Raw genomic sequence first — 25,295 nt, 5'->3', positions numbered from 1 at the left:
GCCTCTCCTCCCATTGATGCCAGAGAATGATATCTACTACTGCATATGCACTGGGGCCGTGGGTCTTTTCATGTGTGCTCATTGGTTGGTGATATAGTCCCTGGGAGCTGTGGTGGGTTTGGTTAGTTGATCATTTTGTTCTTCCCATGGGGTTGCAGACCCTTTCAGCTCCTTCAGTCATTTCTCTAGCTCCTTCATTGGGGTCCTCATGTTCAGTCCAATGGTTAGCTGCAAGCATCCTCCTCTGTATCAGTATGGCTGTGGCAGAGCCTCTGAGGAGATTCCATATCAGGTTCCTGCCAGTAAGCACTACTTGGCAGCAGCCATAGTACTTGGGTTTAGTGGCTGCATATTGGGTGGATTCCTCAGGTGAGGCAGTCTCTGGATGATCTTTTCTCCAATCCCTGCTCCTCTATTTGTCCCATTATTTCCTCCCATGAGTGTTTTGTTCTCCCTTCTAAGTAGGATGGAGGTATGTAACGTCTGGCCTTCCTTCACTTTGAGCTTCATAAGCTCTTTGAACTGTTTCTTGGGTATTCAGAGCTTTTGGAGCTAGTATCTGCTTATCAGTGAGTACATACCATGAGTGTTCTTTTGTGACTGGGTTGCCTCAATCAGGATGACAGCTTCAAGTTCCGCCCATTTGCATAGGAATTTCATTAAAGTCATTGTTTCTAATAGCTGAATAGCACTCCACTGTGTAAATGTATCACAGTTTCTGTATCCATTCCTCTGTTGAAGGACATCTGGGTTCTTTCCAGCTTCTGGATATTATAAATGAGGCTGCTATGAACACGGTGGAACATGTGTCCTTGTTAGATGTTGGAGCTTCTTTAGGCTATATGGCCAGGAGTAGTAAAGATTACTATGTCCAGACTGATTTCCAGAGTAGTTCTACCAGCTTACAACCCCACCAACAGTGGAGGAATGTTCCTCATTCTCAACATCCTTGAAAACATCTGCTGTTTGTCACCTGAGTTTTTGATCTTAGCCATTCTGACTGGTGTGAAATGGAATCTCACAGTGGTTTTGATTTGCATTTCCCTGGTGACTAGGGATGTTGAGCATTTCTTTAGGTGCTTCGCAGCCAGTAGATGTTCCTCAGTTGAGAATTCTTTGTTTAGCTCTGTGCTCCATCTTTAATTGGATTATTTGATTCTCTGGAGTCTAACTTCTTAAGTTCTTTGTATATATTGGATATTCGCCCTCTATCAGATGGAGGATTGTAAAGACCTTTTCACAATCTGTTGGTTGCCATTTTGTCCTTTTGACAGTGTCTGTGGCCTTACAGAAGCTTTGAAATCTCATGAGGTTGATTCTTAATCTTAGAGCATAAGCCATTGGTGTTCTGTTCAGGAAAATCTCCCAGTGCCTATGTGTTCTAAGCTCTTCCCTACTTTCTGTTCTATTGGTTTCAGTGTGCCTGGTTTATATGGAGGCCTTTGATCCACTTGGACTTGAGTTTTGTACAAGGAGATAAGAATGGATCAATTTGCATTCTTCTGCTTGCTAACTGCCATTTGAACTAGCGCCATTTGTTGAAGATGCTGTCTTTTTTCCATTGAATGTTTTTAGCTCCTTTGTCAAATATGAAGTGACAATATATGTGTGGGTTCATTTCTGGGTCTTCAATTCTATTTCATTGATCTTCCAGCCTGTCTCTGTAACAATGCCATGCAGTTTTTACAATAATTGATCTGTAATACAGCTTGAGATTAGGAATGGTGATTCCCCCATTTTATTTTTTAATGTTGAGAATAGTTTTTCCTATCCTGGGTTTTTTATTATTCCAAATGAATTTTAAAATTGCTCTTTCTAACTCTAAATAATTCAGTTGAGATTTTGATGGGGGTTGCACTGAATCTGTAGATTGCTTTGGGTAAGATGGCAATTGTTACTGTTTTGATCCTTCCAATTCATGAACACGGTAAATCTTTCCATCTTCTGAGGTTTCCTTCAAATCCTTTCAGAGACTTGAACTTCTTGTCATACAGATCCTTCACTTGCTTGGTTAGGGTCACACCAAGGTATTTCATTCTCTTTGTGGCTATTGTGAAAGGTGTCAATTTTCTAATTTCTTTCTCAGCCTGTTTATCCTTTGAGTAGAGGAAGGCTATTGATTTCTTTGAGTTAATTTTATATCCAGGTACTTTGCTGAAGTTGTTTATCAACTGTAGGAGTTCTCTGGTGGAATTTTTGAGGTCACTTAATTATACTATCATATCATCTGCAAATAGTAATATTTGAATTCTACCTTTCCAATTTGTATTTTGACCTCTTTTTGCTGTCTGATTGCTCTGGCTAGTAGTTCCAGTACTATATTGAATAAGTAAGAAAAGAGTGGGTAGCCTTGTCTAGTCCCTGATTTTAGTAGGACTAAACTAAACAAACCATTTAGTTTGATGCTGACTACTGGTTTGCTATATATTGCTTTTACTATGTTTAGGTATGGGCCTTGAATTCCTGATCATTACAAGACTTTTAACATGAAGAGTGTTAAATTTTGTCAAATGGTTTCTAAGCATATAAAGATGTAATCATGTGGTTTTTTTCTTTGAGTTTATTTAGTATTATTAGTGGATTACTTTGGTAGATTTCTGCATATTGAACTATGTTTGCATCTCTGAGATGAAGCCTACTTGATCATGGGAAATGATCATTTTGATGTGTTCTTAGATTCAGTTTGCAAGAATTTTGAGTATTTTGCATCAGTGTTCATGAGGGATATTGGACTGAAGTTTTCTTTCTCTGTAAGGTCTTTGTGTGGTTTAGGTATGAGCATAATTGTGGCTTCTAAGAATGAGTTGGGTAGTGTTCCCTGTGTTTCTATTTTGTGGAATAGTTTGGAAAGTATTGGTATTAGGTCTTCTATGAAGGTCTGATAGAATTCTTCACTGAACCCATCTGGTCCTGGGCTTTTCTTGGTTGGGAGGTTTTTGATGACTGCTTCTATTTCTTTAGGGGTTATGGGGCTGTCTAGAAAGTTTATCTGATCCTGATTTAACTTTGGTACCTGGTATCTGTCTAGAAAAATTGTCCATTTTCTCTAGATTATCCAATTTTGTTGAGTATAGGCTTTTGTAGTAGGATCTGATGACTTCTCGAGTTTCTTCAGTTTCTGTTGTTAAGTCTCTCCTTTCATTTCTGATTTTGTTAATTTGGATACTTTGTCTGTGCCATCTAGTTAGTCTGCCTAAGTGTTTATTAATTTTTAAATTGATTTCTTTATTTCTTTCTTGACCAAATCTATTGTTGAGTAGAACATTGTTCAGTTCCCACGTGTATGTGGGCTTTTTTTTTTTTTTTTTTTTTTTGTTATTAAAGACCAGCCTTAGTCCATGGTAATCGTATAGGATGTATGGGAGTATTTTTATCTTCTTGCATCTGTTGAGGCCTGTTTGGTGACTGACTATATGGTCAGTTTTGGAGATGGTACCATGAGGTGCTGAGAAGAAGGTATATTCTTTTGTTTTAGGATGAAATGGTCTATAGATGTCTGTTAAAACCATTTGGTTCATAACTTCTGTTAGTTTAACTGTGTCTCTGATCAGTTTCTGCTTCATGATATGTCCATTAATAAGAGTGGGGTATTGAAGTCTCCCACTATTATTGTGTGTGGTGCAATATATGCTTTGGGCTTTAGTAGAGTTTCTTTTATGAATGTAGATGCCCTTGTATTTGGAGCATAGATGTTCAGGATTGAGAGTTCATCTTGATAGAATTTTTGGGATTTGTAATAAGTGTCCTTCCTTATCTTTTTTGATAACTTTTGGTTGAAATTTTATTTACTTGATATTAGGATGGCTATTCCAGCTTTTTTCTTGGGACCATTTGCTTGGAAAGTTTTTTTTCCCAGCCTTTTACTCTGAAGTAGTGTCTGTCTTTGTCTCTGAAATGGGTTTCCTGTATGCAGCAAAATGTTGGATCCTGTTTATGTATCCATTCTGATAGTCTATGTCTTTTTATTGGGGAATTGAGCAATTGATGTTAAGAAATATTTAAGAATAGTGATTTTTGTTTCCTGTTAGTTTTTTTTCCCTCCAGTATGTGTTCTTCAATGTCTTTTCAGATAATCACGAAACACAAAGGTTTTACACTGATTCTATTTGTAAAGTTACTCTTCAGTATAAACTATTTACTGCCTTTGAAGTTAAACATGAAAGGAAAAAGATTTACCACATTACTTACATTCATAAGGTTTCTCTCCAGTATGTGTTCTTTTATGTCTTTGGAGACTACGGTATTGTGAAAAGGCTTTATCACAATCATTACATTTCTAAGGTTTATCTCCAATATGCTTTCTTTTATGTAATTGGAAATTTCTATGATATGCAAAGGCTTTACCACAGTGATCACATTCATAGAGTTTTTTTCCAATATGCATTCTTTTATGGTTTCGAAGACTACTATGACATGAAAAGGCTTTACTGCATTGATAACATTCATAGGGTTTCTCTCCAGTACGTGTTGTGTATTTGAAGATAATTATGATATGGAAAGGCTTCACCACATTGATCATATTCATAGGTTTTCTCTCTAGTATGTGTTCTTTTATGGTTTTGAAGACTACAGTGATTTGCTAAGGCTTTATTACACTGATTACATCCATAGGGTTTCTGTCTAGTATGCATTCTTTCATGGTTTTGAAGACTTATGTGACATGCAAAGGCTTTACCACATTAAATACATTCATAGGGCTTCTCTCCAGTATCTGTTCTTACATGACTTTGAAGTCCACAATGATATGCAAAGGCTTTACCACATTGATTACATTTGTAAGGTTTCTCTCCAGTATGCATTCTTTTATGTCTTTGGAGATGACTGGAACATACAAAGGCTTTACCACATTGATTACACTCATAGGGTTTCTCTCCAGTATGTGTTCTTTTATGAATTTTGAGATGACTGTGTCATGCAAAGGCTTTGTCACATCGATTACATTCGTAAGGTTTCTCTCCAGTATGAGTTCTTTCATGCCTTTGAAGCTGACCATAGCATGCAAAGGCTTTACCAAATTGCTTACATTCATAAGGTTTCTCTCCAGTATGCATTCTTTTATGTCTTTGGAGATAATTGTGATGGGAATAGGCTTTATCACATCGATTACATTTGTAGGGTTTCTCTCTAGTATGTGTTCTTTTATGTATTTGAAGATAACAGTGATATACAAAGGTTTTACCGCATTGATTACATTCATAGGGCTTCTCTCCAATATGTGTTCATTTATGAATTTGGAGATGACTATATTGTGAATAGACTTTATCACATCGATTACATTTGTAGGGCTTATCTCCAGAATATGTTCTGTTATATATTTGGAGACTGTTATGATGTCTTCATCATAATAGTCTTTACCATATTGAAAACCATCATAGGGTTTCTCTCCAGTATGGATTCTTTTATGCCTTTGAGGATAACTGTGACATGCAAAGGCTTTACCACATTGAGTATATTTAGAGGGTTTCTCTCCAGTAAGACTTCTTTCATGCCTTGCATGTCTTCTAGAACTTTGACAATGTTCTTCCATATTATGGTCTTTCCAATCATAGCCTATAGCATTGAGGTTCCGGTAGGTTTCTAGCATCTTTGTAAAGATTCTTCTGTGAAGGATCCAGCAAAGCCCGTTCTTCTTGAGTAAAGTTCACATGCACATCGTCATAGGTCACTGCATCCTCAGTCCTAGCTGCCTGGAAGTCAGTCTTCTCTTAGAGGCCTGCAGATAAAGATGTAGAACTCTCAGCTCCTCCTGCACCATGCCTTCTTGGAAGCTGCCATGCTCCTGTCTTGATGATAATGGACTGAATCTCTGAACCATTTCACAACCTCGGAGCTTGCCTGAGCACTCCTCACAGGCCCGAGCAGCATTGCTCAGGTAACAACCATTCAAGCCGCCTCAGATGCTAAGGAGAACCCCTCCTGTTAGTTTTGAGGTAGAATTATGTTTGTTTGTGTGTCTTTCTTCTTTTGGATTTGTTGCGAGAAGATTATTATTATTATTATTATTATTATTATTATTATTATTATTATTATTATTATTATTTTGCTTTTTTTAGAGTGCAGTTTCCTTCCTTGTGTTGGAGCTTTCCATCTATTATCCTTTGTAGGGCTGGGTTTGTGAACAGATATCATGTAAATTTGGTCTTGTCCTGGGATATCTTGATTTCTCCATCTATCAAAACTGAGAGTTTTGTTGTATTAGAGTAACCTGTGTTCTCTTAGGGTCTGTATGACATCTGTCCAGGATCTTCTAGCTTTCATAGTCTCTGCTGAGGAGTCTGGTGTAATTCTGATTGGTCTGCCTTTATATATTACTTGTCCTTTTCCCCCTTATTGCTTTAAATATACTTTCTTAGCTTTGAACATTTGATATTTTGATTATTATGTGTCAGGTGGGAATTTCTTTTCTGGTCCAATCTATTTGCAGTTCTGTAGGCTTGTTGTATCTTAATTGTTAACTGTTTCTTTAGGTTAGGGAGATATTTACTGGGACTTTTAGTTGAAAATCTTTGCTCTATTCTATACCTGTTATCTTCAGGTTGGTCTTCACATTGTGTCATGGATTTTCTGGATGTTTTGGATTAATGCTTTCTATGTTATCTTCTACCCCTGAGATTCTCTCCTTCATCTCTTATATTCTGTTGGTGATGCTCATGTGTATTGATTCCTGACCTTTTTTCTTGGTTTTTCTCTCTTTGTGTTTTCTTTATTGTTTCCATTTCTGTTTTCAGATCCTGGATGGTTTTGTTCAATACCTTCATCTGTTTGCTTGTGTTTTCCTGTGTTTCCCTGAGGGCTTTTGCTTGTTTATCTATGTTCTTCTGTATATCTTTAAGAGAGTTAGTTATTCATGTGCTTCTCGAGGCCCTCTATCATCAACATGAGGCATTATTTTTAAGTCCAAATCTTGTTTTTCTGGTGTGTTTGGAGATACATTACTTGCTGTGGTGGGAGACCTGAATTCTGATGTTGCCAGGTTGTCTTGGTGTACTGCTTATTTTTGTGTCAATTCGATACAAGCTGAAGTTATCACAGAGAAAGGAGCCTTGGTTGAGGAAATGCCTCTTGAGATTCAGCTGTAAGGCATTTTCTCAATTAGTGATCAAGGGGCAGGGCCCATTGTAGGTGGTGCCATCCCTGGGCTGGTAGACCTGGGTTCTATAAGAAAGCAGGCTGACCAAGCCAGAGGAAGCAAGCCAGTAAGTATCATTCCTCCATGGCCTCTGCATTAGTTCCTGCTTCCTGACCTGCTTGGGTTCCAGTCCTGACTTCCTTTGGTGATAAACATCAATGTGGAAGTGTAAGCTGAATAAACCCTTTCCTCCCCAACTTGCTTCTTGGTCATGATGTTTGTGCAGGAATAGAAACCCTGACTAAGACACTTGGCTTCTGTTGCTTAGATTCTTGTGCTTGCCTCTTGCAATCACTGTCTTCTTACTGTTGATGTTAGTTAATCTTGTCTCTGAATGGAGCTTGTCTCTCCTGTGCGTCTGTGTGTCATGGGCTCTGGAGGGAGATTGGTCTTGGGTGCTCAGCTCTCTATGGGCAGGCTGTGAGTTCCGATGATGATGGGCCAGCTCTACCTCTGGGTGCAAATGGAGGCCTAAGGGTACAGACCCAGGCAGTACTGTAATACCTGTGCCCTGAGAGTTCCAGGAGGTCTCTTCCATGATAGTCAGTGGAGAGTAGGCATGGGCTTACCCATGGGCTCATGAGGGAGAGCGCTCCTGCATCTCCTCTGGGGGCTCAGCTCTCTGTGGGCAGGCCAAGAATCCTGATCAGGCATTTTCTTAATTAGTGATTGATGGAGAAGGACCCAGTACATTGTGGGTGGTGCTGTAAGACCCAAACCGAGTCTTATCTATGTGAAGACTCCCATGAATGAGATGAGAAATCAGGGATCAATGCAAACACAAGAGGCTTATTAGTCCATTGCCGGGGTTGACTTACATCCAGAGGAGAAGCAACCCCAAACTTCCCGTTAGTACAGTTTTTATATATTTTGTAAAGGGCAGGCTACAGTGGTGGTGATTAGGCATGCAAGCATTGGTGAGGTCATTTCACTTTTAAGGTGATTGGCTGCTGCCAACTTGAGCAGGGTTGGGGTTCTCAGCCCACACTCCAGAGGCTAAGCTGTGCCAGAATAGGGGTGGGTGTCTAGATAAAGTTGGAACATTTCTTCCTGGGTGGAAGGGCTGCTTGGTGCTCTGGAAACATTCCAGGAACTGTGGAGAGATAAGATTGAAGCATTTCTTCTTGGAGGGGAGAGAGGTTACTTGGCGCCTTGAGGCTGGTGGAAAATTACTAGCCTTTTCTTTTCAGTGCCATCCCTGGGCAGATGATTCTGAGTTCTATAATAAAACAGGCTGTGTGTGCCATGGGGAGTAAGCCAGTGAGCAGCACCCCCTTGGCCTTTGCACCAGCTCTTGCCTCCAGGTTCCTGCCCTGTTGAGTTTCTATCCTGGCTTCCTTTGATGATGAACCCTTTCCTCCTCAAATTGCTTTTGGTCATGGTGTTTCATCACAGCAATACGAACACTACCTAGGACAATATTGTTGCATGAATCAGAACAACCATGCTCTGAGAGATTTTGTAGTACCTTCTCCTTTTTTTGCAGCTTATAAACACCTTAAACAGTAAGTAGATGAAACACTGAAATTAACATTTACTTTTATCAAGTAGATCTCAGTATGGATATAATTATTATTATTATATGAATAAGCAATTACTTATCACTGACTTTACATAAATCTACCTAACACCTAAATCTGAAGGTGTTAGATTTATTCACACATCTCCCAGCAGCTACTAAGCACCTGTAGTATGCCTGGCACCGTCCTATAGCAGGCAGTGATTTTCTGGCAAGTTCCACGGAGAGGCACAGCACATCTCTTACCGGTGAAGATGTACTATTTCCCTGAAGGCAATCAGAGGACTCCATATCCCCCTAAAAACCTGAACAACAAAACAACACCTAACGAGCTGTTTTGTGTTAGGATTTCAAGGTTGTCTGGGAAAACAGTATTTTGGTCTTTTCTCTACTTTATTATTATCAGTAAAGGAGCTGAGAAGAGCTTTAGACCTGCAGTTCTCAACCTTCCTAATGCTGTGACCTTTAATACAGTTCCTCATGTTGAGGTGACCCCCACCCACCATAAAATTTTTTTTATTGTTGCTACTTTGTGGCTACTGTTATAAAACCTAATGTAAATATCTGATATGCAGGATTATCTTATATGTGACCCCACAAAGGGGTCATGACTCATAGTTTGAGAACCACTGATTTGAGCATAAATAAGAGAAGACCTAAAGGGGTCTGTACATAAAGAGGAAGCTGGGGCTGAAGAGATGTCTCCATGAGTATAAAGTACTTACCCAGCAAGCATGAGCACCTGAGTTCAGATCCTAACATACATGTAAAAACATAGACATGGGGTCATGTCTGTACCCCAGCAGTAGGGAGGAAGGAGACAGGCAGTTCCCCAGAGCTCACTGGCAAGCAAGCCTAACCAAATGGTCAGCTCAGGTTCAATGAGAGACTATGTCTCAAAAAAATAAGGAGGTAAGCAATTGAGAATGCCATGTAATATCAACTTCTGGTTTATATTCGTGCATGCACACACACCAATATATACATATATGCATACATGTGAACATGTACATTCACAGTATATACACAAGAACAGGAAGAAAAGACAAAAAGAAGGGAGGGAGAGAAGGAAGCCGGGCCTGGGTATGCCTGTAGTCCTAACTCTAGCAGGAAGATTGCTGGGCTGAAGCAAATCTAGGCTGTGTAGTGAGTTCTAGGCCAGTCTAGAGCTGCATAATAAGACCTACTCTCAAAAAATAAAAATATTTAATTAAAGCTCAGTGGTTAAGCACTGACTGTTCTTCCAGAGGTCCTGAGTTCAATTTCCAGCAACCACATGGTGGCTCACAACCATCTGTAATGAGATCTGATGCCCTCTTCTGGTGTGCCTGACAGCGACAGTGTACTCACATACATAAAATAAATAAATCTTTGGTGATGATGTAATAGAACAAGGGGCCATATTCCAGCCCCAGCAAGCAGCAGAACTCAGCAGAGAGGCCATGCATCTCTAGCTTTAGAATGACAAATAGAAGAGACTGCTAGGACAATTGATCCTGATTAGTTGGAGCTAAGTATTAGAGATGATCAAGAAGAACCAGCATCACTGAGGTGAAATCTTCTGGGAAGTGTTTTCTGAGAGCACAAAAAAGTCGTGGTACAGAGATAGTTAAGGTTGTACCTCTTGCTGCAGCTATATTTTGTAATGTGTAAGAGTCACCCAGGTGGTACTGGCTTTGAAGGCGTGAAGGGGTCATGCAAAGAAGTTGAGGCCTGGCACTGTCAAGAGAGTACATGAGAGACTATTGGTGAAGCCTAGTTGCAGTGGAAGATCCAAGAGCAGCAGCAGCAGTGAAGTGGATCAACCTGAGGTCAGAGTGCTACAGAGGGCAGAGAAGTGACCCAAGAAGATCATGTGTGCATTCCAGACATTAGAACAAGGAGCTACAAAGCTGAAGCTGGCTGGGCTACCCCAAGATGTTAAAGCTGTGGGCTATCTGCCGAGGAAAGCTGCTAATGGAGTGGAACCAGCCCAGGAGAAAGACGTTTGTTGCAGTCAATGAACCTGAAAAAGGAGTTGGAGATCTGAAGACCACTTTGACATCAGACGTGGAGATGCAGAGTTTGGAGTTTGCCCAGCTGGTTTCCTGTCTTGCTTTGGGGATAACAGTTAAGTGATTTCATGGGTCTTACAAGAGAACCTTGAACTTTAGACTTTTAACATTGTTGAGACTGCTACAGACTTTGGGGGCTTTGGAAGTTGGACTAAATGTACTTTTTTATTATGCTATGGCTAGGTATGGCCCCTATAAACTCATGTGTTTGAAGAAGCCTATTAGGGCCAAGGAGTGGAATGTGGTGGTTTGTATATGCTTAGCCTAGGGAGTGGCACTATAAGGAGGTGTGGCCTTGTTGGAGGAAGTGTGTCACTGTGAGTGTGGGCTTTAATACCCTTGTCCTAGCTGCCTGGAAGTCAGTTTTCTAGCAGCCTTCAGATGAAGATATAAAACTCTCAGCTCGTCCAGCACCATGCCTGACTGGATGCTGCCATGGTCCTGCCTTGATGATAATGATTCTGAACCTGTGAGCCAGCCTCAATTAAATGTTGTCCTTTATATGAGTTGCCTTGGTCATGGTGTCTCTTCACAGCAGCAAAACTCTAAGGGAAGAAGCAGCCGGGACGACCCCCAGACACACCAAAGCCACGTGCTGCTGTATACTCGTGTTCAGCGCCAACGTCCCCTGCCACCGCCATGCCCAAAAGAAAGGCTGAAGGGGATGCTAAAGGAGACAAAGCCAAGGTGAAGGACAAGCCACAGAGAGGATCTGAAAGGTTGTCTGCTAAACTTGTTCCTCCAAAGCCTGAGCCAAAGTCTTAAAAGGCCCCAGCAAAGAAGGGAGAGAAGGTACCCAAGGGGAAGAAGGGGAAAGCCGACCCCAGTAAGGATGTGAATAATCCTGCAGAACATGGAGATGCCAAAACAGACCAGGCACAGAAAGCTGAAGGTGCTGGAGATTCCCAGTGACATGTGTGCATTTTTGATAACTGTGTACATCTGGTGACTATACAGTTTGAAATGCTATTTTTATCAAGTTTTATAAAAATGCAGAATTTTGTTTTACTTAAAAAAAACTATAATGTTAGCACACAGAATACTTTATTGTTGGGGGCAAAGGATCATGTGTCACTAACAAAATATCACTCAAGCTGGATTGAGGACAGAAAACCTCTTTCTTGATAATTATGAAAGGCTCCTGGTTCTGCAAGGCACAAAATGCCTTGTGGCCTGGGGAAACTCTAAATTCATTTTTCTAACCTCTTCCCCCTGTACCATCAGCGTAGATGTAATTCCCTTAAAACCAGAGACCTGTTGGAACCTGACCCCCAAAATCAGTTTTCTAGTCTATTTGGACAATGTAGACTTCACGGTGACTTCATCAAGTGTTCTCAGAAGTGCAATGGTTCCTTTTATCAAAGATTGTGGATCTTCAGATTGATAATTCTGCCATGTTCATTTCCTGAAAGTCAGGGTCTGCTTGTGAAAAGTTGTTAAACAACATCCTTAATGTGGAATGTCAACCCTCACTCTAAGCTACTTTCCGCTTTTCAAAGCATTGAATGAAGATTTCATTGGGTTTTGCAGTGGCTGTCTGATTTTGGTAGTCTACACAAGAAGGGAATTTGGAAGTTCTTGTATATTGTTGAATGTCTGCTCATGTCCTGTCTGAATACCATGATTGTTTATGAAAAGTGTCTTTAAAAAAGCTGGTTACAGTTTAAAAAACAAAACCCTATCTAAAACACTCACCCCCTCAGGTTTCTGTCTGACCACTGGTATAGAATTAACTATACCCATCATGATGATCTGCCCAAGCCCAGGAGATCAATGACTACAGAGCTGACTTTGTGGACCCCCAAAAGCTCAATCACAGGGGCGGGTAGCCAAGCTATGCACTACTCATTGTGATTTAAATAAAGGCTTTGGCAGGCAAAAAAAAAAAAATTTAATTAATTAAAGAGGAAGCTTAGTGAGGAAGGGTGTTGAAGTTGGACATGAATTTTGACCCTGAGGACAAGTCATGGTAGTTTTGGGGTATGTATTCCCAGAACCAACCAAATTCCTTCCTCACTTGGGTTCATCCAGCTCTGAACCACACTCCAACTGCCACAGGCAAAGAGCAGCTACCAGGCCTTCCTTTGTTTGACCACGAAGGGTCACAGCTCCGCTCATGACTAACGTTGCTGCTCAGCAATGTCCTGTCCAGAGTCTACTCATTCCTCCCGCCACTCTTCCCTTTAGGACGGACGCTGGAAAGTGAAAAGCTGTAAAGAAACACTGTCCTATGTTTGTAAGAAAGCAGGGCAAGTCCTTGAGGATGAGGACTCCGGATGCCAAGCGGTAAGTATGGGGAACACTGGCATGAGGCACAGGGACCACAGAACTACAAGAATGTGCCCAGCCTGGAGAAAAGCAGCCCCACTTCTGAGTGAGAATTTTCCCCGTAAAAGTCAGATTTCCTCTGAGGTATCAAAATGCTTTTCAGCCCTCAGACGGACATGTCTGACTGTGCTCTTTGACCAGAAACTACTTTATTTTTTTTTTAACAAAGATAAAGCTGTAAACAAACCCATTATTCCCTCTATAAAAAACAACAGTGATCAGGTGATGTCCCTCCCGTCTCACACATCACATGATGCCTCATTCCACATGTTACATGATACCCCATCCTATACGGGGTTCTCACAATTCTCAAGTGGAGTGCCGGGGAGCGTGGGTGCAGAGTTCAAGGTTCTGCTGTCAGGATCCTGCCTCCCTTTACCCTTCCAAGTCTTAAATGTTGTTAATAATAAATACAATGTACTCATATAGTATATGTTTCTCGGGAAACGGATGGTCAGGCTATGTTTGGTGCAACTGGCAAGGTATTTTTACATACTTTCCATACAAACTATCGCTTTAGCTTTATATCTAAAAGCCAGAAGGTTTCAAGTTTCTTTAATGAATTTAATATTTTGCAGGAAAGTTTTAGAACTCTGTCAGGTTTAGTCTCTTAGAATTCTGTCAGGCTCTCTCTCTCTCTCTCTGTCTCTCTCTTTCTCTCTCTCTCTCGTTTCCTAACCCACCTAAATGTAGTCTAACTAAGGAGTGACCTATTTCAGCAGAAGCTGCACTTTCCTCACTAATCCATGTGAATCCACACAAGCGACCCTGCACACTGGCTGGACAATACTCCAACCACAGCCAAAATGCCACCGGACATTCCATCTAAGGACCTCAATTCCTAAATTAGTTCCAGTAAACACAGACCTAAAATCTACCTTTCTGGGCCTTCCAAGGCAAGCTGGCAGCTTTTCGAGAGCACAGCCCAAACAACTGCTGTGCCCTTTGAACTCTCTTTTGCTCCCTCTCACTGCAAGCATCACCAGTCTTTAAAGATTCCACATCCGGAGATAATTCTTGAGTTTTATGGGAAATTTCCCATCCATTTTATTTTGTATCCGTTTGGGGATATGACTTCCTAATGCTTTTTGTTTTTGTTGACTGCTTCAGTAAAACTTGTTAAGTGATTGGTACATGTGTATAATTGATTTATGGAATGAGTCTTGAAGCCTGTACTGAAGCATGTACTATAATCTTCATACTGAGGTTTATAAAAAGAAAAAATGCTAGGGAAGATCATGAATTTGAGACCAGTCTAAACTTTATAGCAAGTTTTAGGCCAATTTGGCTACATAAGACACTGTCTTTAAAAAAAGAAAGAGAAAGAAAGAAAGAAAGAAAGAAAGAAAGAAAGAAAGAAAAAGAAAGAAAAAAGAAAGAAGGAAGGAAAGACAGAAAGGAAGGATGGAAGAAAATAAACAGTTTAAAAAAACTGATTACTTCAAAGGCAAAACAGTGATTTTTATTCCTCACTGAGTCATTTTGGGGTGTTGGGTGGTGTGAACAATAAGAAATACTTTGTCAGGAAAGTCAAATATCAGTCACTCTTTCTCCTGTCCTTCCAAGGACAACCCAGAGGTACCTGAGGGGTTCAGTCTGGAGCTTTTACATTGAGGCCCCAGAACAGAATGACAAGAGGAGAGCAGGGTAGACCACGAGAGAGTGGAGGAGTTCTGTGGTTGGCTGGTTTCCTGGGGTGTTTTTTAACTGAATTAGCCAATTTCTAAAGTGTTCTGCCATTAAGCCCAGAACTGAGACCTTTTCCAAGAAATATCTTAGAAATCATCTTGTCTCTGATCAAAAGTTGGTGGTGGTCACTGGCAGGGTACAAAATGGTGAGCACTTTAAACTGGCTCGGAAGCAAGCACAGACAGATGGAGTCATGTGACCTGGTAGTGTAGGAAGCAGAAGTGCAGTCAGCTTTGCTAGAATGAATGGGTAGCCACTTCACACATGATTTTAAGGAAGAGACCCCCTCTACCTCCATTCTACAGCTAACTGACAGAGCTGACTGACAAATTGTCATCTTCCTCTACGTCTCCAAACTTACATTCTTAGTCCCCCAAAGGATAACCACTTAATTTAGGGGGAAAAGATTTTAGCCATGTGTGTGTGTGTGTGTGTGTGTGTGTGTGTGTGTGTGTGTGTGTGTGTGTGTATGTATTAGGGAGCTATTTTCTACTTGGAAGCATTATGATCCAAACAACACCATTCTGGGGGCTGCGGATGTATCTCAGTTGCAAAGGACTTGCCAAGTGTGGGTCCCACCTACAGCGTGGGGAATAAAAGGCAAAAACCGTGACTTTACCTGGACTCAATGTCTCCTGTAGTCCTGACTTCCAGGAGGTTAAGGCGGAAGGATCACAAGTTTTCGGATAGTCTGGGAAAATTAGCAGGTGTCAGGTTAGACAAGTGTGAGCTACCAGGATTCAAAACAACAGCAGCGGCGGCAACAAAAAAGTACCTCAGATTACACAAGAACTAGATAGAACTTCAGGATAGGCCCAGCTGATCAACTGGTTAGTAACTACTTAAGTCCCTAGTAACCCAAAGCAGCTGTTGTCAAATCAAACTGAAAAAATTCCATCACATTCCAAACTACCTAGAGACCCGGCTTCACTGTCCTGACACATTTTCTTCTTCTACTTAAGGCCTCTCCTACATTTTTCTCTCCTTTGCTCCTTGGGACAGCCATGAATTCTTAACTCTCAGTTCATAGATGAGAAAACTAGATGTGGAGAGATTGTGTCTCTTAGAGTACATCCGATATTTATTAATAAAGTGGCTTAATGGGGAACCCAGAATTCAAACCACTGAGCATCCTTCCTCGATGGACAATGCTATATTTTAGCCCAAACATCAGAGCCATCTGAAAGAAATTCTGTGAGCCTAAGAAAGAATGGGGGCTCTCGAGTCAGTATCCCTTAATCGATTTCTTTGTTTGTGCAGTGTTTCGCCTTTATTTTCAGTTGTGTTTGTTTTTAAGGTGGTTATGTTTTTTTTTTTTTTTTTGAAATGTAAACTAGTTAATTAAGTGTAGGCGGTGCCGTGATGGGTAGTAATTCCAGCAGAGTGGTATGAAAACAAAAATCTGAGTCAGAAAAGAAAACGGAACAAGTGGAAAGGGGGATGGGGGTCTTGGCACTTAGCTAAATTACATTGTGTCCTTATTTTCCCCATTTTGTTTCCCCCCTAAGGGCTGGGAGAGACACAACGGATTTTGTTACAAAATCGACACAGTCCTGAGAAGTTTTGAGCAGGCTTCAGGTGGTTACTACTGCCCTCCTTCCCTCCTAACCATCACTAGCCGGTAAGTGCGTACTCTCTAAGAAGCCTCTGCTTTGGCATGGGCTTTGCAGTGGCAAACGTCTGTCCAAAGCGCTTGCCCACAATTAAATCGTGTGTGGTAGCATATTAACTGATTTGGAGAAGAGTTGAAATCTGGTGTTATTTCTAACTCGGTTTTTTGTTGTAATGGCAAACAGTGAAGTTTAAGGTGGCTTTTACTTTCTAAGAACCTTCACTGGTTGTCCTGCTCGGTTAAGGGTTTGTCTCCTGTTTGCAATGAGAAGAAAATGTCATTGGATAGTACTTTTAAGTGTGATGGTTAGAAGTTGTGCTTTCTTTCACAGAAGAGGAAATAGGAGATCGAAGGGGCAGACAAATGCTTCTTAGGGTTTTTAATTTAAACTTAGATTGCTCTGTACAGGGCTGTCTTCCTGACACACAGAGACTATGCCTATTTCAAATTCGAAGCATGTTACAAATATGTAAAGGGAATAAACAATGTCATAACAAAGATAAGTCCATAACGATGCCCAGGACACTGGGGATTGCGAAATAACTCTTCCGTGCCTAAGAACATGGGTAAGATTCTTCAGTGCTTCCATGGGAAACTGTATCAGCAAAGTGGGCCGCCTCTGTGAGTTCAAGGCCAACCTGGTCTACACAGTGAATTCCAAGCTAGCCAGGGCTACATTTGAGACTCTGTGTCAAAGTAAACACACACATATACGGGCGCTCGCACACACACACACACACACACACCCTGCTAACCCTACTTTGGAAGTCCACATTCACAGCCATTATCATGACCTTTCCCCTCTCACCCTCTTCCATCCACAGTACTTAGGAATATGGTCATGCCTGGGAAGTAGACTGACACCCAGAAGAATGGACTGGCAGGCAGTGTTTGGTGGGCAGAGCGGCCCTCACTGGGGCACAGCAAAAGTGTGCTAGATCTTGGTGCAATTTCTAGTTCTCCCTTTCTCCCTAGGACACAACTTCCAGGCAGAGGGATCCTCTCTCTCCTCAGCTCCCCAAAGCTCCAAGAGTACTTGGGATCACAAGTCTCCCAGTTAGAGACCCAACATTGGACATTATAGGAGCCTGCCCAGTGAGACTAACTTTCTTTGTTAATTATGATTCCACTGAAAGCCAGAAGTCTAATTGTTTCATCTTCTTAATATCTCAGTTTTCTGTTGGATATTCATTGAGTGTCTGTCACTGTAACTCAAATTTTTCCCTCTGGGGAGATATAAACAAGATCTACCCCCCTCCTAAGGTCCCAATCACAAATTGAGGCACATGACATTCATTCTCGGAAGCCGATGAGTTGATTTGGCTTTCTTACAAAGCGTAGGCTCTTTACTGGAACATGGTTATTCCTTCACCAACAGGCCACACCTAGAAATCCTTTGCCCAGCAGGGAAGAGGGCTCCCAGGTAGCTGCCTTGTTGGAACCTCCTCCTCACTCAGTCTTTTCAGACCTAAATCATCAGGCAGTGTGGGACAGCTGATACTCAGATGAGGGTCTGGTGACCCTCCTCACCCTTCTTTACACTGTGGATATAAAGAAGACCAGCTAGGATATGGGACAGTTGTGCAAAACATTCTCATACAATAATTACTTTTTACATGTTATCTATCTATCCATTTCACTTTCTCTCTCTCTCTCTCTCTCTCTCTCTCTCTCTCTCTCTCTCTCTCTATATATATATATATATATACATACTGAATACCAGTTTTGTAAAGGATAACCTATTAAACACTGCATGCTATTTGAAGAAATACAGGTAGTGTGACTAAACCTTCTGTAGAATAGAACTGAAGAGATCAAACATTCCAGACATGAAACAAGTCAAGGAGTTGGAGTAGCAGAACAACCGGGCAAGGAGGTAGCCTTGCATATCACTAAGAGTGCCAATGGGGCCCAATCCAACACAGAGTTTCATTTCCTCTCAACTGGATTTCAAAGGATTCTACAAACAATTCTGAGGTGTTTGTTTGTTTGTTTGTTGTTGTTGTTGTTTGCTTTGCAAACTATATTTAGCAGCCAACACTCGGGTACAGTCTGAAGCAGAGTATCACACAATTTAATTTTTATGTTAATTTCAGCCATTAGAGTGGGCTAATATTACTATGATAAAACACCAGGACCAAAGGGGAGGCAAGGGTTTATTTGGCTCACTAGGGATGCCAAGGTAGAAAATCAAACTGAGTGGGAACCTGGAGGCAGGAGGTGATGCAGAAGCCATGAGGAGGGTTGTGTGCTAGCTTATTTCTCATGGCTTGTTCAGCCAGGACCACCAGCCCAGGGATAGCACCACCCACAAGGGCTGGGCCCTCTCCCATCGATCATGAGTTGAAAAGATATCCTATAGACTATTCTGTTTATAGTCTCTCTTCTGGAGGCATTTTCTCCATTGAGTTTCTCTCATCTCACATGACTCTAGCTTATGTCAAGTTGCCATAAAACTTAACCAGCACGAGGCATGTAAGCCCATCCAGGTAACCTTGTCCTGGCATACCTCCAGTCTCCAATGGAGCTTGCAGGACTTATGCATGAGGCCAACGATGTGATATCTCTGCCACTCAATGAGTCAACACCAAGACTTGCCTCCACAAACAAACACATCCAAAGCAGAGGCTCCACCATGGGTGGTCAAGGAAAAGTGGGCCCTCATTTCATTCTGACCCCATCAGGGAAGAAGCCAAGTGATTGTCAGTGCTGGAGTGTCCTGCAGCAGGACTTGTCTGAGAAACATGGGCAGTGTCAGGAAAGGTTTCTCAAACCCAGGAGTTCCCACTGATAGACTTGGAAATTATCTGCCTTCATTACTGATGTCCTGCTTGAGTTATAGACTCTTCACCACTCTGAGCACCTAGGCTTGTAGTTGTTGATTGATTTTTCCACTGTCTGCACAGTGGGGTGACAGGTTTGATGGGTGCAATTAGAACCAACTGATGAAAATGACTCATTCCTTTTACTCTAGGGAAAATTGTTTCAGGCTTAGGACTTTTTAAACTCATTGTGGAATAAAAAAAGGAAGAAAAACAGACCCTTCCATCTGAGTAACTAATTTTTATTTACTGGACTACTATTAAAAAAACAAACAAATAAGCAACAACAGCAGCCCTCTTCAGGTCTGGTTACTTTGCTTCCAGACAGAACAGGATAGAAAACTGAATTGCAGTGATATCACAGATTATTCCCTATGTGCTTGATAACTAAGTCAATGAACCATGAATCAGTCAGCCATGAAAAGTTTTGCACAAAATAATGCAAATGATACTTGATTTTTTTTTGAGTTTGCCTGAAAAATGATAAGCTACCTCAGTTCACATTCTCCTGTTTTGAAAGTCATATTCCCCTAAGCACAATTAGAATTATCTTGGTAAAATATTCCTGAAATAAAATGTACCATTATCATGACTTTAAGGGAGCATCAGTGGTCTTAAATGCATTCACATCGATCTGCATCCACCAACATCATCTGTCTCCAGACCATATATCTCCTTTCTGCACTCAAAACCCCATATTCATCCAGCAATACTTCTGATTCCCCATCCCCCACCCACCCTCACTCCCAATGGACAGGTTTCTGTTTTCAGTCTCTAGAAGATGGACTATTCAAGGCATCAGATATAATATAACCATCCTATATCTGTGTTGTTACATGTGGTGGTTTGAATAGGTATGGCGCTTATAGATTCATGTGTTTGAATGTTTGGTCATAGGGAGTGGTACTATTGGGACCTATGACCTTATTGGAGGAGGTGTGGCCTTCTTAGAGGAAGTGTGTCACTGTGGAGGTGGGACTTTAAGTCTTAAATGCTCAAGCTACATCTAGTCTGAAACACAACCAGTCTCCTCCTCCTGCCTTTGGATCAAGATGTAAAACTTTTGTCTCCTCTACCACCATGTCTGCCCGCCCACTGCTATGCTTCCCACCATGATGATAATGGACTGAAACTGTAAGATAGCTCCAATGAAATGTTTTCTTTTATAACAGTAGCCTTGGTCATGGTGTCTTATCACAGTAATGAAACCTTAAATAAGACCCTTCACCTGGCTCATTTCACTTAGCACAGTACCTTCAAATTTTATATACAGTACATCCTATGTCAGAATTTTCTTCCTGTGGGGCTGGCTTATAGTTTCAGAGGTTCAGTCCATTACCCTTGTGGCAGGAAGCATGGCAGTGTTCACAAAAACATGTTGCAGGAGGAACCAAGAGTTCTATATCTTGATGCAAAGGCAGCCAGAAGGACACTGTCTCCCACAGCAGAGAGCAAGCAAAAGGGTCTCTTTCTCACTGAGCAGAGCCTGAGCATAGGAAGAGACCTCAAAGCCCACCACCACAGTGACACACTTCTTCCAACAAGGTCACAGCTATTCCAACAAGGCCATGTCTCCTCATAGTGCCACTCCCCACAGGCCAAACATTCAAAGCCACAAGTGTGTGGGGGCCAAATCTATTCAAACCACCAAACATCGCTTCCAGCATCTAACTACTGTGAATAATACTATTTTAAATAAATAAACACGAGTCCTTAGTTTTAATTCCTTGAGGATATAGCCAGAAGAGACATTAGTGAATCGTGTGATTTTATTTTTAATATCTGGAAAAATGACAAAACTGCTGTCCCTAATGATCATACCATTTTGCACCTGAGCAGCACACAGGGCACCAATCTCTCCACATTCTGGACTTTACTTCCTCTAGTTGTTTTCTTTCCTTCTGATTTGGTAGTAGCCATCCTACTAAAGATCTCATGACTACTGTGGGTTTTATTTCTCGTGATGGTTATAAGTGTTGAACACCTTTTGATGTGCTTATTGGCTACTTGCTCATCATCTTTAGAGAAATTTCTATTTAAGTCCTTAAATTATTGTTGAATTATAAAAGAGTTATTTATGTAGTCTGTATATTAGACTCTACCTAATACATGATTGGAAATATTCTCTTCATTTTGGAATTGCCTTTTCAGTTTTTGATTTTTGTTGCCCAAAAGCTTTCCATGGTGATGAGGCTCAGATTATCTGCTGTTTTATTGTCTGTCCTTCTGGTATCATATCCAAGAAACCATTACCAAATCCAATGCCATCAAGTCTTTCTCCTCCCAAGATTTTACAATGTTAGCTTTATCTCTAGGTCTTTGATCTGCTTTGAGTTCATTTTAAAATTCAGTATAAGGTAAGGGTCCTGTTTTGCAAATGCCTACCCAGGCTTTTCAGCACCGCCTATTAGAAGAACCGGTCTTCTACATGGAATGTTCCTGGTGCTTTTGTTGGAAATTATTTGCCCGTGTATGTAAGGCTTTATTTTTGTGGCTTCTTCCATATTATTCCACAAATCTCCCATAAGTCAGTCTCACGTAGGCACAACACCATTTTGATTACTGTAGTTTTAAAGTACATTTAATGAAATAAAAATTTTGAGACTCCCAACTTTGTTTTTTTTTTCATGGTTGTTTTGGGTGACTCAAGATCCCTTGAAACTGCACATAGATTTCAGAATTAATTTTTGTTTTCTGCAAAAACAGATCACTGGAATTAACATCAGTAAATTTAAACGAAATGGCCAGATGACACATAGCTAACTCTGAACCGTTCTTCTGTAAATACTTCTAAAGCATGGGAGTTGGGAAAAATTTAAATGTTACTGTCTGTGGCCATTTGAATGAGAATGGTCTCCATAGGCTCATATATGTGATTGTTTGGTTTTAAGAACTATTTGGAAAGTTTAAAACTTTTGGAGGAGGCGTATCAATGAAGGTGGGCTTTGGGGTTTCAAAAGGTCTCCTCCAATCCCAGTTAGTGCACTCTCCCTCCTCACTCGCTCTCTCTTCTCTCTGCCTCATGCTCAAGGATCAGATGTAAGCTCTCAGCTACTGCCCCAGTGCCATGCCTACCTGCCTGCCAACATAGTAGCCACCTAGATGGTCATGGACGCTAACCCTCTGGAGCAAATTAAATTTAACCCAGATTAAATCCTTGCATCATAATGTCTCTTCTCAGATACAGCTACATATTGTAACCAGAGTTTTTCATCCAGTGTTTGGAACCAGACAGAAAGTGGTAAAGAATATAAACTTGCTTCTTTGATAACTGGAAGCAGATACTCAAGAGCTTGCCCTGGACCATGCATGCTTATTCAACCACTCCCCAGACAGCTTCAAAAGAACGTGTTTAGCCTAAAATAAAAATGACCTTGCTGAATTATTTTACTAATGGTACCATCTTGTAAACTGGACAGAGGAAACTTTAGTTAGTTTTTGTTTGTTTGTTTGTTTGTTTGTTTTTCTTCGAGATTTGAATGTTTGAGTATTAGATGCATTCCATAAGAAAAGACTCGACAATCCAAAAGGCAAGTTTTCATTGTCTCAAACAATAGCAAATCAGAGTGGAGAGAACATCAGTAACCAACAGAGCACAAAAGCACTGTTGTCTCGAATAATGACACCCAAGGCCAACTTCACAGGCAGAGCCATTTCTTGCTGTTATTTGATGTAGAGGAATTTTGATCCATCAGCCTGACTACTTTGGCTGGAATACAAACACAACTTTAATCCCAGGAGACAGAGGCAAGCAGATCTCTGAACTCATGGCCAGCCTGGTCCAGAGCAAGTTCCAGGTACTTTTTTCCAGAGAAGCTTAGGTCCAGGAGTGGTGCATACCTTTAATCCCAGCACTCGGGAGTCCATTCTGTTTAGTCAGTTGAATTCAGTGCAGGTCAAGCAGAGCAATACAGTGTAAAACTGAGAGAAGTCAGATTGACTCAGTCAGCTTGGTGAGGCGTTTCAGCCAGAACAGCTGAGTTGAACCAGCCAGAGCTCGGAAAGAGCTAGAAAGGGTGAGCTTAGTCAGCAGTAAGTCTGAAAACATTCTAGGCCTAGCTTAGATTGTATAGAGGCTAAAAGCTTCCAGGACTAGGTATAGCTTAGCAGACAAAGGCAGTAAGCCACAGACATGACAATTACATCCGGCAAATAAAAGACACTTTTACAATTTGATTAATGGAAGAACCAATCACACCCTTGGACTTAACAAGAGCAGAGTAACTAGTCTCTGGCTTGTAACGCAGCCGTTCTAGGTAGCAAAAGGCATCATACTGTAGATCTTCTATTTCGACTGAACAAGCCAAAAAAAAAAAAAAAAATCGCCCCAGCATTACTTGCCTTCCTCAGCAACATATGTATGCAATGTTCTGCCTCTGAGGTGTAGCAAAAAGTAATGTTTATGATTTTAAAAGTGTAAGATTTAGATTATTGATAGAGCATTTGCAGGAAATACCCACTGAAGCATGATCAAACCCACATGCTCTGCCAAAGTGAGCACCTCAGGGGCTTCCCTGAAATCCCCTGGAGTGGCCCTTAGGCACTTACTGTTCTACTTTTGTCCTTCTGCCCGTCCCTCCCCATTCCCTTTGAGTCTCCTCTGATTACTCATGGTCTCCTTGCTTTTGCTCTCTGTAGCAGGTGAATAATGCATGCAATAAAAAGAATCCAAAATTGAATGTGAAAAGTCCAATGCACTTTCTCCTGGGGTTTCTTGGGTAATTGTACCAGGCCGTGTATTTTCTTTTGACTCAGCAGATCGGGTCAGAAGTCACGACTATTTAAAAGTCCTTCTAATTTTATGTGCTTTGAAAGTATTTTCAAACTAAACTTGAATTCTGTGCTAGTTGGATTTGGTATGCATGCTTCATTTGTGTGTATGTCTGTGTGTATGCATGCATGCATGTTTGTGTGTGTGTGTGTGTGTGTGTGTGTGTGTGTGTAAGCATGTGTACACAAGCTGTCTGCATCTGCTTTGGATGTATTTGTATTTGAAAGGGAACACTGCCAACAATCATTGGGAGCAAATTCATTCATCTGCTTGGGGAAAATGCTAGTGGGTGGAGTGCCTTGGATTTGTTGAAATTTATCTTCAGTGAAAATACACATTTGAACACATTTGAATAAGCCAAAGACTCCATCTGCCCATGAACAGACTGATTTGGGAGGCATTCCTCTACTCCCTTTCTTACCAGGCAAGTGCTGGAGAAGACACATGTGTGCTACACGTTAGAAAACGCATATACTGAAGAACATAATGTCCTCTGTCCTCCCTTCCATCTCCCCTAGCTCATGCATACAGTATGTGGTGTGCAGCCTACACATCAAATAGACATCTTTCTCCAAGAGATGCACTACTGTGTGTGAAGGTTGCCATTTCTCTGCACAATCAGACCTGGACACTGGCCCTTGGGACAATTCCAAGAGTTAAATCTTTAGGAGTCACTCCTGTATCTCTGGAGTTGCACTAATATTTAATGTCTATTAACAATACAAAGTCTTTGTGTTTTTCCTGGTTCTGCGTCCTAGAGAATTAACAAGCAATGCTGACTTGAATTCCACTGTGTGCACTTCACTGTGCTTTAATGACATTTTTAATCATCCAGAAACTTAATATAACCATTTCCTTTTTTTTTAAATCAAGATTTGAACAAGCTTTTATTACCAGTTTGATCAGTAGAGTGGCAAAAAAGGACAGTTATTTTTGGATTGCTCTTCAAGACCAAAACAATACAGGAGAATACACTTGGAAGACCGTGGGACAGAGGGAGCCAGTAAAGTACACATATTGGAACACACATCAACCCAGTGAGTAGTCCCCTGCTACCAGCTTACCCCAGTCCCACCCTCACCCCTGCAAACCTTTTTCCTCGACCCCAAATTCCCTCTAACCTTTGGTCCTTTCCTTCAATTCTCCCTTGATGTTTTCTTAATCTCTAGTTTCACTAAAATAATCATAACAGGTCTATGTAATGGCTACACAGGGTAGCCATTTTAAAGTTTATATGTTTTGTGATGTTTTCAGAGATGCAGCTCTTGCTGGGGACCACACTTGCCTTAGTTATCGCAAAGTTTTGTTCTCCTTCCGTCTTTCCCTACAGACCCTCCTCATGATCCATGAATCACAAAGGATTAACCAGTT

At 41.1% G+C, this 25,295-nt stretch overlaps 1 protein-coding gene across 1 annotated transcript in view; it reads left to right on the top strand.

Annotated features, from left to right (window-relative positions):
- Positions 1–25,295, top strand: part of PLA2R1 (phospholipase A2 receptor 1) — a gene marked incomplete at its 3' end in the record, with an annotated part of 131,746 nt that overhangs the window by 53,728 nt on the left and 52,723 nt on the right. The window contains exons 9-11 of the mRNA XM_080928054.1: positions 12,890–12,988; positions 16,228–16,340; positions 24,798–24,961. Of these exons, the coding sequence (XP_080784180.1) occupies positions 12,890–12,988; positions 16,228–16,340; positions 24,798–24,961 (376 nt within the window). The remainder of the gene's footprint in view (positions 1–12,889; positions 12,989–16,227; positions 16,341–24,797; positions 24,962–25,295) is intronic.

This window comes from Micromys minutus (assembly GCF_963924665.1).
Source record: "Micromys minutus genome assembly, chromosome: 13".
NCBI classification, from domain to species: Eukaryota; Metazoa; Chordata; class Mammalia; order Rodentia; family Muridae; genus Micromys; species Micromys minutus.
Note: the sequence above shows the minus strand (reverse complement) of the source record. Positions and strands in the feature narration are given on the sequence as shown.